Genomic DNA, 12,542 nt, shown 5'->3' with positions numbered 1-12,542 from the left:
CAGCTGGAATCTGGCTTCCTGCCACTTGAGCCCATTATTCCGTGTCCTACATTCTGGGATGATCAAGAAGAGATGCTGGCCTTCCTCTCTGTGACAACTTTTCAAGTACTTGAAGAGTGCTATGATATCTCCCCTCAGTCTTCTCTTCTCAAGACTAAACATGCCCAGTTCTTTCAGTCTCTCCTCATAGGGCTTTGTTTCCAGTCCCCTGATCATCTTTGTTGCCCTCCTCTGGACCCTCTCCAGCTTGTCTGCATCCTTCTTAAAGTGTGGTGCCCAGAACTGGACACAGTACTCCAGATGAGGCCTAACCAGTGCTGAGTAGAGGGGAACTAGTACTTCCCGGGATTTGGAAGCGATGCTTCTATGAATGCAGCCCAAAAGAGCATTTGCCTTTTTTGCAGCCACATCACATTGTTGGCTCATATTCAGCTTGTGATCAACAACAATTCCAAGATCCTTCTTGCTTGTAGTATTATAGAGCCACGTATCCCCCATCTTGTAACTGTGCCTTTGGTTTCTTTTTCCTAGGTGCAGAACTTGGCATTTATCCCTATTAAATGTCATTCTGTTGTTTTCCACCCAGCGCTCCAGTCTATCAAGTTCACTTTGAATTTTGTTTTTGTCTTCCAAGGTATTAGCTGTCCCGCCCAATTTTGTGTCATCTGCAAATTTGATCAGCATTCCCTGCACTTCCTCCTCCAAGTCATTAATACAAATGTTGAAGAGCACTGGGCCCAGGACTGAGCCCTGCGGTACCCTGCTCGTTACCTCTCCTCAGTTTGAGAAGACCCCATTGATAACACTCTTTGAGTCTGCTTCTGTAGCCAAATGTGGATCCACCGGATCTTTGTTTCATCTAGCCCACTTTGAGCTAGTTTGCTCATCAGGATATCATGGGGCACTTTGTCAAAAGATTTGCTGAAGGCGGGGTATATTACGTCCACAGCATTCCCACAGTCTACAGGGGAGGTTACCTGGTCAAAAAATGAGATCAGATTTGTCTGGCAGGACTTGTTCTTGACAAATCCATGTTGGCTTCGAGTCATCATTGCATTGTTTTCAAGGTGCTTCCAGATGGATTGCTTTATCATCTGCTCCAGAATTTTCCCAGGGATTGATGTCAGACTGACTGGTCTGTAGTTCCCAGGTTCCTCCTTTGTACCCTTTTTGAAGATAGGGACCACATTAGCCCTCCTCCAGTCATCTGGCACTTCCCCCATCCTCCATGATTTCTCAAAGAGAATAGAGAGTGGTCCTGATTGTTCTTCTGCCAGTTCCTTTATTACTCTAGGATGCAGTTCATCTGGCCCTGGAGATTTGAACTCATTCAAAGTAATTAGGTGTTCCTTGACCACATGAATATGATCTCAAGCTGCAATCCTGACTCTTCAGCCTGTACTTTGCCTTTCCCCGTGGGGTCATAGACCCTCTTTTGGGAGAAGACTAAGCCGTAGTAGGAATTGAGCACTTCTGCCTTTTCTTTGTCATCTGCTATCATTTTGCTATCCTTATTTAATAGCTGAACCACCATTTCTTTCCTCTGTCTTTTACTATGCACGTATCTGAAGAAAGCCTTTTTGCTGCTTTTAGCCTCCCTCACTAACCTCAGCTCTTTCTCAGCTTTAGCCTTCCTGACGCCATCCCCGCAGTTCTGTATTACCTGCCTGTACTCTTCCTTTGTTGCTTGGCCTTCCTTCCACTTCCTATATGTGTGCTTTTTGTTTTCAGGTCATCTCTAAAGGCCCTTTTCCTGGTAGCCACCTGCCTTACCTCTTTTGGCAGGGGCTCTGGGAGAAGGACCCCTAAAGATGACCTTAGGGTCCAGGCAGGCACAAATGGGAGGAGGCGATTCTTCAGATAACCTGGCCCCAGGCTGTTTGGGCACTGTTTTCAAAGGCAGCCCCATGTATAATGCATTTCAGTAATCCAGATGAGAGGTTATCAGAGCATGGACAACTGTAGCTAGGCTATCTCTGTCCAGGTAAGGGCATAGTTGGTATATCAGCCTAAGCTGATAAAAAGTGCTCTATGCCACTGAGTCCACTTGTGCCTCAAGTGACAGTTCTGGGTCCAGGAGCACCCCCAAACTACGAACGTGATCCTTTAGGGGGAGTGCAACCCCCTCCAGAACAGGTTGAACATCACCTAGCCAGGCAAACAAACCACCCACTAACAGTACATCCGTCTTCTCTGGATTGAGTCTATTTATTAGCCCTCATCCAGTCCATTACCGTGCCCAGGCCCTGATTCAGAACAGCCACTGCCTCACCTGGGTTTGATGAGAAAGAGAGGTAGAGCTGGGTGTCATCCACATATTAATGGCACCTCAGCCCACACCTCTGGATAACCTCCCCCAGTGGTTTCATGTAGATGTTAAACAGCATAGGGGATAAAATAGAGCCCTGTGGAACTCCATGGCATAATTGCCAAGGCACAGCGCAATAATCCCCCAGCACCACCTTCTGGAATCGGCCATCCAAGTAGGAGCGGAACCACTGCAGTGCAGTTCCTCCAACTCCCAACCCAGACAACCTATCCAGAAGGATACCATGGTCGATGGTATTGAAAGCTGCTGAGAGGTCCAGGAGAATCAACAGGGTCGCACTCCCCCTGTCCCTCTCCCGGCAGAAGTCATCCCACAGGGCGACCAAGGCAGTTTCCATTCCAAAACCAGGCCTGAAGCCCGATTGAAATGGATCTAGATAATCACTTCCATTCAAGAGTGCCTGGAGTTGTTCTGCAACCGCCCGCTCAAGCACCTTGCCCAGGAAGGGGATGTTGGCCACTGGCCTATAGTGGTTAATGTCCTCTGGGTCCAGATTAGGCTTGTTCAGGAATGGCCTAATTTCCACCTTTTCTAAAGCAGCAGGCACCACCTCCTCTCTCAGGGAGGAATTTATAACCTCCTGGACCCAGCCAGATATCCTCTCCTTGTTTGATGTAATAAGCCATGAAGGGCTAAGGCTGAGCATACAGGGGGTCAACCGGACTTGGTCAAGCACCTTGTCCACATCCTTGGCCTCAATAACTGAAACTCATCCAATAAAACTGGACTACACAGTGCTCTGGATGCCTCTACTAATGGAACTGTATTAATTCTGGTGTCCAATTCACGACGAATCTGAGCAACTTTATCTTCAAGGTGCCGTGCAAACCCTTCACACTGCACTACTGAGGGTTCCGCAGTTTCTTTCCCTGGCCCAGAATGTAGCAGGCCACAAACCACTCGGAAAAGCTCCACTGGATTACACTGTTGGGGGGGTTGGAGGTCAGACGTGCTTGTGGGGTTTTTCTGTCTCCAGCGCCAGAATAACCTTACTGGCCTTGGGTGCTGTGACCCATTGACCCAGAGCTGGCAGCAGAATGTCTTGGGCTGGTCCTGGGTGAGTACCTTCAGGGGCTTTACTTCCCCTTGTGCTGAGGGGCGAGGGCGGAAGTCGCACCCAGTCCAACAGTGGGAGCGGGGAGGGGGGCCTCTATGCAGTCGATTTCCTAGGCCTAGAAATGGGTGGGGGAGATTTGGGATTCTCCATCCAAAGTGGAGCCAAATCTTGTTGCGAGCCCCTCTTCCCTGAGCTGTATGTTTTGTAAGTTGTCTGGGGCAGGGACCCTTTCAGTGTTCTGCTGTACAGCGCCCGACACACCGCTCTAGCTAAAAAAACATTGAGAGTAGCAGGATTCTTAACAGTGAAGAATGTGGATAACATGTTTACCCCTGTAATGTGATGCTGGTTCACTGCGCTTTAGGGTTAAATCTGGGTGAAGTATAGTGTTTTCCTGGTAATCCCAACTGAGTCCCTGTCCCAACCTGCTTCCACCCCCACTAAGCACTAACCCCACCCACTGCGTGTTATTAGCTGAAATTGCTTCATAATTCGGAGTCCCCAGGCAAAAAACAACCTGGGATTGGGGTTCCAGAGGCGGCTTTTTCTTTAGTAAGTGTCTGAATAAGGGGACCCCTCCATTCCAAATTTGTCAATCAAGCAGCCCTTTGCATTGGGCTTAGTCACCACCAGCAGCAGTTTATTTTCATGCTTCTTTTCCATGGTAAGCCCCACACCCAAAACCCTTCTCCACTACCTGTCAAAACAGCATCGTTTTTGTACTTCTTCTGTGGACTTCTCTGTGCAGCGCCTAGCACAGCATTGTGTACACGTCAAAGAGGTGTAGCTGTAACGAAGGGAAATGATTTCTCAGAACCATGTTGCCAACAAGGCTTTCTCCTTGGACATTTTGAATCCCTGCAGATGTCCTTTATCCTATTCTCTCACCACCACCACCACACACACACACACACACACACACACATCGACTGGACTTTTGGCCAGTGGCTTCTAGGCTGGGAATGGATTGCTTTTGCACAGAATACTCCCCCCGCCTCCCCTCCTCAGATTTTGCTTGGCTGTGCAGGAAGCAACCAACAGAATTATGTATTTGAGTAAGGAACACAATGGAAATAGTCAATTATTTTATACTATAAATGGGCCAAATGAACACTGGATTGTTACACTTTGTGCCTTTCTTGAATACTGAATTCCACACTCCTGGTTGTTATCTCTGGTGTGTTTCATGTTTGGGGTTTGCTGCTCTTGTGAGACAACCTCCTTGGGTGGGGAGAGTTTTGCAAGTACCTGCAGGACATTTTTCTAGGTGGTAGGGAGAACTGGCCTGGGTTTTCTCACCTTGGACACGTGGAACCTGTTTTGTGGTTCTTTGGGTCCAGGGCAGAGAGAGGAGCTTGCTGTGTTTTGAACCCAGGTGCACCCAAATTTGCTCAGAAATCTCTTGTGTAAAGCTGGGGGAAGCTAGCAGGAGGGCCATGCCTTGGAAGTGTTTTTTCAGGGCCCCTCCTTCCTTAATTTGATCTGGTTATTGCCAAGAAGAAGGCCATTTTTGTGATGGCTGGCAGTGCATCCATCTGTCCATTGCAGAATCATCTGGAGAGGCCATAGCAATTCTGGCGCTCTTCTAGCCTAAAAGCCACAAGGCTTTGGGCCTTGGAGGGCAAAATGTTGCCCCATTGACACCACCACCCTTTCATTTTCAGTGTGCCCCCCTCACAGCAGATGCCAAAGGGATGCAGATTGGATTAGGGAAAGCATGCAAGCCATTTAAAAACAATTTCATGCTAATGATTAATATCTATGAATAAATAAATATAGATTTGGTCTTGTCAGATGACAATGACATTTTCCTCATTTATTTTCCCACATGGCACCACGTCCGCCTGCTGTTGTCTAGGCAAAATATGATAGATTTGTCTGTGCCAGGTGCGGGACACAATGTGGTCCCTTTGCCGGCAGGCTGAGTCACAGCCCACCTCTCAAAGAAAGATTTCCCCCCCATTCTTGGCGAACACAGACCCCTCCAAGCTCCCATTTCTCCCCTTCAGATATATTCCTCCTCTCCCCCACCCCCGCAACGTGTAGAGTGAGAGTCTCTTCGAGGGGATTCCTGAAAGGAGTCGGGCGAGCAAACTTTCTCTTTCCACCACTCTCACAGCTTAGTGGCGTGTCATCTGCCAGGTTATAGGCCCCACGTAGATCTAGTTTGGTGCAGACATCAACTACTCGTGCCAGTTCATCAAGGATGTCATCGGACAGCCGTTCCTGTAATTGGCCGTTCCTCTAATTGGCCCATTGGGGCTTCTTCATTCCCCTCCAAGTCTTGGGACAACAGGCAGAATTCATTTGCATAAGTCACCTGATCTTACAGTTAGCCTTCTAGGGGTCCTCGTAGACCTGGCACATCTCTGTTACGAAGCCTTTGAAATCAGAGAGGAGCAGACTGGGTTGTAACAGGTATGGGGTGGCCCATTTGGCAGCAGACCCCATCAGTAGACAGATCAGGAAACCCACCCTGGTCTTGTCATTTGGAAAGTCCTCAGGGTGCAGTTCCATATACAGCACACACTGGGCCAGGAAGCCTGGGAGCTGTTCAGGTGAGCCCTCAAAATTTTCTGGGGGAGCCACAGGGCATTTCTATCTGGGAGACTTAAGTGGTGGCTGCTGCAGGGCCTTCAGTTAGCCCAGCTGGGCCTGCAAAGCTGTGATGTTGGCAGCAAACTGATTTGCCTGGTCCCTGAGAACCTGGTTTCCTTGCAGCACAGCCTCCATTATGCAGAGGGTTGGAACAAACTGTCCTGCTTTGACTGTACTAAACTCTGACTGCAGTGAAGTCAGGAAACCTTCAAGCCTTCAGTTGGTAATCCAGTGGGGTTCAGGCTACAACAGAGGTGATCTAAATCTAGGCAGAAGTCTGAACTCAGGCAGGCAGGCATATTAAGAGGATCAGGCAACAACAGGAATGGTCATGATGGCAAGCAAGAGGTCAAACACCATAAATTAGTCAGGTACATTATGCAATCCAGAAGCAGGGTCATCAGGCAGTCCAGAAGGTCAGGAAACAGAGCATCAAGCATAGAGCACAATTCTGGAGGCACCGCAGAGGCTGGATGGACCAAGTCGTTCCAACCCTGGCTGGGTTTCCAGTGAAGGCTTTTAAGCTCAAAGCCAGCTGGACCCTACCCAGAGATCAGCTGCAGTGATCAGAGCCCCCTTTCCAGAACCTACTCCTGAGGAGTCCCTTTCTCCCGAGGAGACCTCTTCTGGAGGCAAGCACTCCTTCTCACAGGAGCCCTGCTGGCCTGTTGCTTCAGGCGAGGACGATCCCAGGGGTCGGGGTGGCTCAGCCTCTGCCTTGGAGGCAGGGTCCCTCTCTCCTGCTAGGGTTGGTGCGGCAGCCACTTCCCCCGAGGGCTCAGGCTCCTGTGGGTCTGGTGGCAGTCCTTGTTCTGGGGTGCCCTGGGCTTCTGGGGCCTCTAGCTCTTCCTCCGAGGAGGACTCCTCCAGTCGGGGTAGGACAGTATATAATTCTGAGGATCAATGCATCAGAGATGTGGTGGGCCCCAAGGTGCTGGATCAATGAGTATTTCGCAGCAAGAGGAGGCTCAGCTGTGAACTGTGATTGGATGATAGATTTCAGGGTTCTGCTTGTAAAAGAAGGGAGTGGATCTGTACCTTGGGTTCAGGATTTTGGGAGCTGAAGGGATGATGCATAAAAATATCTTCTTAGGGAGAGTCACCTGAGAAAAGTTAATTCCAACTTTGATATTTGATTTGAGTATCATTGTATCCATTTTAGCTGCCCACTCTGACATGTACTGTGTCTATTATGTTACAAATGTTTACGAAACTATGCATTTCTAAACGTGGATTTCCCCCATCAGTGTAAATATGTAGTAGTGGAAAAATGTCCACCTTGCATGACTGGATGGATGTACAAGAACTATCAAGCCTATCTGGTGTTCCCCCTGCCCCCGTTGGGATTGCTGCGTTTGGGCAGTGTGCAGCACAATGTGGAACTGGTCCCCAGAGGAAATGGGGTGCAGCTTTAATATGGATGGGAGCAGGTGGGGTTCCCAGCCAGTTCCTCCATTCTTCACCTAAGAGTCCCTTCATAGCATCAGTGCCTGTCCTCAGGTATTCACCCCACCTCTTTTTTTTTAATTCCATCCTCTACAAACTTCATTTGCCAGCCTTCGTTCCCCACTTCCATCCTCCTCTTGTGTGCTGTCCTCTTTGGCTTCCTGGGGGTGCCCCTGTCCTGCGCCCCCCCCCCCCGCCTCTGCTGCCTGGAATATCTTCTTTGCTTATAGACAGAGACACACACCCTCACTCTCACGCACAAACTCGCATCTTGGGCCTCCTCACTGGGGGCTGCTGCAGGGTGGCAGCATCGTGGAAGGCCTGTGGCTTGCAGGGTGTTCTCTGTTGCAGCCCCCTAACTCTGCCTCTCTCTGTGTCCTTTCCAGGCTCCTCCACGCACTCCCTGCGCTATTTCGAGACAGCAGTATCAGAGTCCAGCCAGGGGCTGCCCCACTACATCGCTGTGGGGTATGTGGATGAACAGCTCTTCGTTCACTATGACCTCACCATGAAGAAGGCCCTGCCTCGAGCACCCTGGGTGGAGGAGGCAGTGAAGGGGGATCCCCAGTATTGGGACCAGAACTCTCAGAACTTTCAGAACTCTGAGCAGGTGTTCAGAGCAAACCTGGAGATTGCAAGGAATCGCTACAACCAGAGCAGAGGTAAGTGGAGGGCAGGATGGTGCAGACCCCCCCCCCCAATATTTGTCTTTCCCAGGGGCAGAAAGTGGGGAGAGATGACTGCTAAGAGGAAGGGAAAGGGGGTTTCTGACAGGAGAGCTCCCCCTCCCCAGTCAGTTTGACCACACCAGAGTGGGAGAGTGGAGTGGGGCAGAGACAACTCCCCTCATCCCCGAGCAGAAAGATTGAGAGCATCCTGATGGGCACTGAGGAGGAGAGACCAGGGGAAGGAATAAGAGTTCCCACACTCAGACACAGCCCGGAGCAGAGGGGGGGAATAGCCCTGCCATCCAATTCCACACTTGAGAAATTCAATCTGCTGTCGCACCTTTTTGGGGGAGACAAACTTTCAAAGTAAAAACGACAAAGAGTCTTGTGGCTCCTTAAAGACTATTCTGGCATAAGCTCTTGTGGTATTTTAATGTTTTAAATCTTTGTAAATTGCCCAGAGAGCTTCTGCTATGGGGCAGTATAGAAATGTTAATAACAACAACAGCAACAATAGGCTCCTCCCATTCCAAAGAGAGATTGGCTGTGCAGCTTGATGACTGGCTGGTTCTTGTGACAGCCTGCTACCTCCCTCCAGCTCCCCATCCATTTGTGTAGAGTGCTGATTGCCACTAGAACCAGGCAATCATGAAGCCATTTCCTCTCCTTTCACAGAGTTTAACAAAAAAGTTAAAGGAATGCAAACAGGTAAATGGGTTGCTTCATTGTGGTGGTGGGAGTGCTGAATAAATATTCTCGTCAAATGGGGGAAAAAAGTACTGTAAGAGTCCTGAAAGCCTGGCTGCAGGATGTGGGATGGGGCTAAAATCCACACTGGAATAGGACTAGTTCATGTGTCTGTTGGAAAACAGGACTGGGGCAAGTGGTGGTGGGGAACAGCCTCCTTCCTCCTGGAGGGAGATATATCTGTCTCAGGACTAAGGTATTGAAGCCTCTCAGTCTGTCTACATCAAGCAGTAGCATAATCTTATTATAACTATACCCCCACACACACACACACAGTTCCTTTTCTACCCCACGCACTTCCAGGCCCATTCCTGTGCAAAGTGTGGGGAGCTCCCCCACTCTGCTGAGGTTGCAAAGAGAAAGAGGAGAGACCCCTCCCCAGACACACTCACTCCCCCTGCCAATCAGGAGCATTGTAATGAGTGATTTTTTTTTTTTGGTGAAGCCAAACCTCCCTGATTTGAGGGAGTAGAAGCTGCATTGGAAGCTTTCCATATTCCCTTCTCTGCAGTTTTCTTTTATTAAGAAATGTTTTAGCCTTTTACTTACAGAGGTGTACCAGAAGAATTTTGAAGAATTTTTACAGAGGTGTACCAGAAGAATGTGTTACCAGAAGAATTTATTCACAGTTGCTCAGTAAGAACTAAGGTCCACTTGCTTCAACCTCCCATTATTCTGAACAATGAATGCAACAGCATGGAGATGGTTGGCAAGCATGTGGCACCCATTCTGAATAAAAGCAAACATTTTGCTTGACATTAAAAAGTTTTAAATAAAAGTAAACAAAGCAAAAAATAATTTTTTGCACTGAATGATGAGCCAAGATTCAGAAGCATCCCGACTTATCATAAAAGGGCTGCATGGTGGTGCACACAATCAGTTTCCTCCTCCCCTCTAGCTCCCAAACAAGGCAGAATTCGCAAGCTGAGAACCAACCAGCCTAGTTCACATGAGCAAACAACTCATGCTTAACAAACCATGGGCTTGTGAGAGGAGCGAACAAGGCTGCTGGCTTCCACCTGCTCGCCTGCTTCCACTTTGCGAAACAACCTAGGAATGCCTGAATCATTCTAGCCTTGCCTTGTAGGGGAGTTGCTCCTGTTCCCTGATCAGTTAAGCTTAATAAAAGCTGACACATCATTGCCAAAAGCCCCTTAGCACAGTTTTCTGTTTTTAGTCTCCTTAAATTGAGTCAAATATATTTTCAGTTTGCCATTTCATTTGTTCATAAAGTTTCTTAGTTGGAAATAGTGAAGCCGGTGAAGGTTCTGGTTACTTGTTTTATCCTTAATGGGTACATCAGGCACTCACAGCGTCTGGGGGGCTGTAGGATATTTCAGATTCCCAGCTCTGAGGTCGGAGGCAGCGCTCCAACCTTGGGAGCTGGGGATCTACACTCCCCCCCCCCCGCCCCCAAGCTGGCACAGAGAGAACTGCCAGCTGCCTCTCCGAGGTTGCAAAAACAACCTTGAAGTGGGGGTAAAGGGGGCATTCTGATAGGGAGGAGAGGGGACTGGAGAGGCCACATTGCACCTTATCCTGACGCCACTCCAGCCTCCTTCCCTCCCACTCTGAGATGCCTCAGCTAGATGGGCGAAAAAGCCCGTCTAGCTGAAATGCAGAGCAGGAGGCGCACTGGAGGTGAGGATCGCCTCTGCCACACTTCCCGTGCTGCATTGGATACCCATAAGCCTCCCGAATTAGGAGTCTTACAAGCATCGAGGGCGCAATCGATAGGATTGTGCTCTAAACCATGAAAGTCCAAACTTCATCCAGCGCTGTGACTTGGTTGCAGTCTAAAAGATCTCATTATAAAGAAGATAACCATGCTGGATCAGACCAAGGGTCTGTCCAGCTCAGCATTCTGTAAACACTGTAGCCAACCAGATGCCCATGGGAAACCCACCAGCAGGTCACGAGTGCATCCGCACCCTCCTGCCCGTGTTCCCCAGCACCTGGTGTACACAGGCATCCTGCCTCTAGTACTGGAGGTAGCACATGGCCATCAGGACTAGTAGCCATTGGTGCTGTGTACGTAGACAGCACTATAAAATTAAACAATAGTAACAGTTTTCCATATTGCTCTCCTGCCTCTAAAACTGAAAAATACCTAGGGGGTTTCCAACATTGTTTTGATGTAGTTATTGTATAAATTTACAAGATGATAACAACAACAATAAACATGATAAATTTCACCAATACAAACAGAAGCTGGGTTCCCCGTTTTCCCAGTCTTATCTCTGTCTCAATGACCCAGTTCACACCTAACAGCAGTCCCTGTGTTGTTTCAGCCAGGAATTGCTGTGGCCAAGCGGGAGGGAACGAGTTTGCTGCCTCCCATGCGCCTGCAGCTTCCGCTTTCCGTCACCAACCCAGGAACACCCCGTTGCTGTGTTGTTCTCAGGGCCAGCCCTTCCATTGCACAAAGTGAGGTGCCCACCTGAGGCGGCAGGCTGCAAGGAGCAGCAGATTGGGCCCTCTCGGCCCCCCTCCTGTCCCAAGCGTTGCCTTTGCACTGTGCTTGTAACAGCGCTTGGGGCTGCAGCGCTGCTAACCGCTCCTCTGGGAGGGAGGCGGGCTCGGAAGCGGAGCAAAAAGCCCCCCATGCCTCTTCCCTCTGTTCCCGACTCCCTTCCCGTTTCTTCTCTTAAGAGTTGTGAGCTGAAAGCAGCAGGAAGGAAGTCCCAGGGGGCCTGAAGCCCGATTAGCTTTGCCCTCCTCCCCTTTCTCCAGGTGCCAGTCCACGAGGGCAGGCAGAGGCAGCTCAGGCCAGCTTGTCTCTCCCCCTGCTCTTTTCGCTGCTCAGGCCTTCCTTGCTGCCTTTATCTCATTTCCTAGGCCCCTTCCCTGTCCCTGCAAGTGGGTTGGAAAGTGAAGGGGAGGAAGGAAACTCCAGGGGTCCCAAAGAGGTGTCTTCTTTCCCCTCTCCTTTAATCCCACACCCCCTTCTCCTAGCATTTTGGATGCATCTTTCCTGTGGTGTGCAGGCCTGTAGCCAGCCAAAAGGTTTGGTCGGGGGGAGGCAAAAAAGCAGGGGGGCAGTTCATCTGGTTTGCAGGCCCTTTAAAGACAAAACTGTGAACTGTTTTTTACTTACTTGTAACAAAAAAATTAGGGGGCAGAGAAAATTTAGGGGGGCAGGCCTTCACCATCCCCCCCCCCCCCAGCCACAGATGCCATGGTGCGTATGTTCCTCTAAGATGAAAAACACCTGGAAGTTGTTTCCTGCATATACTACGCAGTGGCAATTTGAAGCCTATGCTAAAGAATCCCCCACCAGCACTGGTGAAACTTGTGCAAATGTTGCAACGAGGCTGAGGCAGGTCTTCTGCGGTGCAGGAGCTAAAGTGCGAGCATTCATCGACAACTCATGGTCTAGCTAACTCAGTCTTACGCATACCTACTCAGAAGTAAGTCTCATTGAGTGTAACAGGGCTAACTCTCCAGCGGGTATAGGATTGCTGTCTTGGTTTTGTGAGAATGAAGCCCAGGATTTCATGAGGCTGGGGGCAGTATCAATGCAAAAGAGCTTAAAAAGAGATTTAAAATTATTTTATTTTAAACATGGGGATATAAATCAACTAACAGTACATTTAAGTTAAACATTAATACAATAAAATAATTCCATAACATTTTGAAGGAAGCTGCTGTCAGTTATCCAGTGGCTTTGCACTCACGGGGCAGGGCATTGGAAAGC

At 49.2% G+C, this 12,542-nt stretch overlaps 1 protein-coding gene and 1 long non-coding RNA gene across 2 annotated transcripts in view; both read left to right on the top strand.

Annotated features, from left to right (window-relative positions):
- Positions 1-12,542, top strand: part of LOC146356295 (uncharacterized) — an 867,031-nt gene that overhangs the window by 475,517 nt on the left and 378,972 nt on the right. The gene's annotated exons all lie outside the window — the stretch shown is intronic.
- Positions 1-12,542, top strand: part of LOC146356308 (uncharacterized) — a 70,809-nt gene that overhangs the window by 38,214 nt on the left and 20,053 nt on the right. The window contains exon 7 of the mRNA XM_084831871.1: positions 7,817-8,092. Coding sequence (XP_084687997.1) covers positions 7,817-8,092 — 276 coding nt within the window. The remainder of the gene's footprint in view (positions 1-7,816; positions 8,093-12,542) is intronic.

The sequence above is a fragment of the Heloderma suspectum genome, chromosome 2 (genome assembly GCF_057233095.1).
Source record: "Heloderma suspectum isolate Gila_16-S chromosome 2, 16-S_ref, whole genome shotgun sequence".
Lineage (NCBI taxonomy): Eukaryota > Metazoa > Chordata > Lepidosauria > Squamata > Helodermatidae > Heloderma > Heloderma suspectum.
This window is presented reverse-complemented; position numbering and strand designations above follow the sequence as displayed.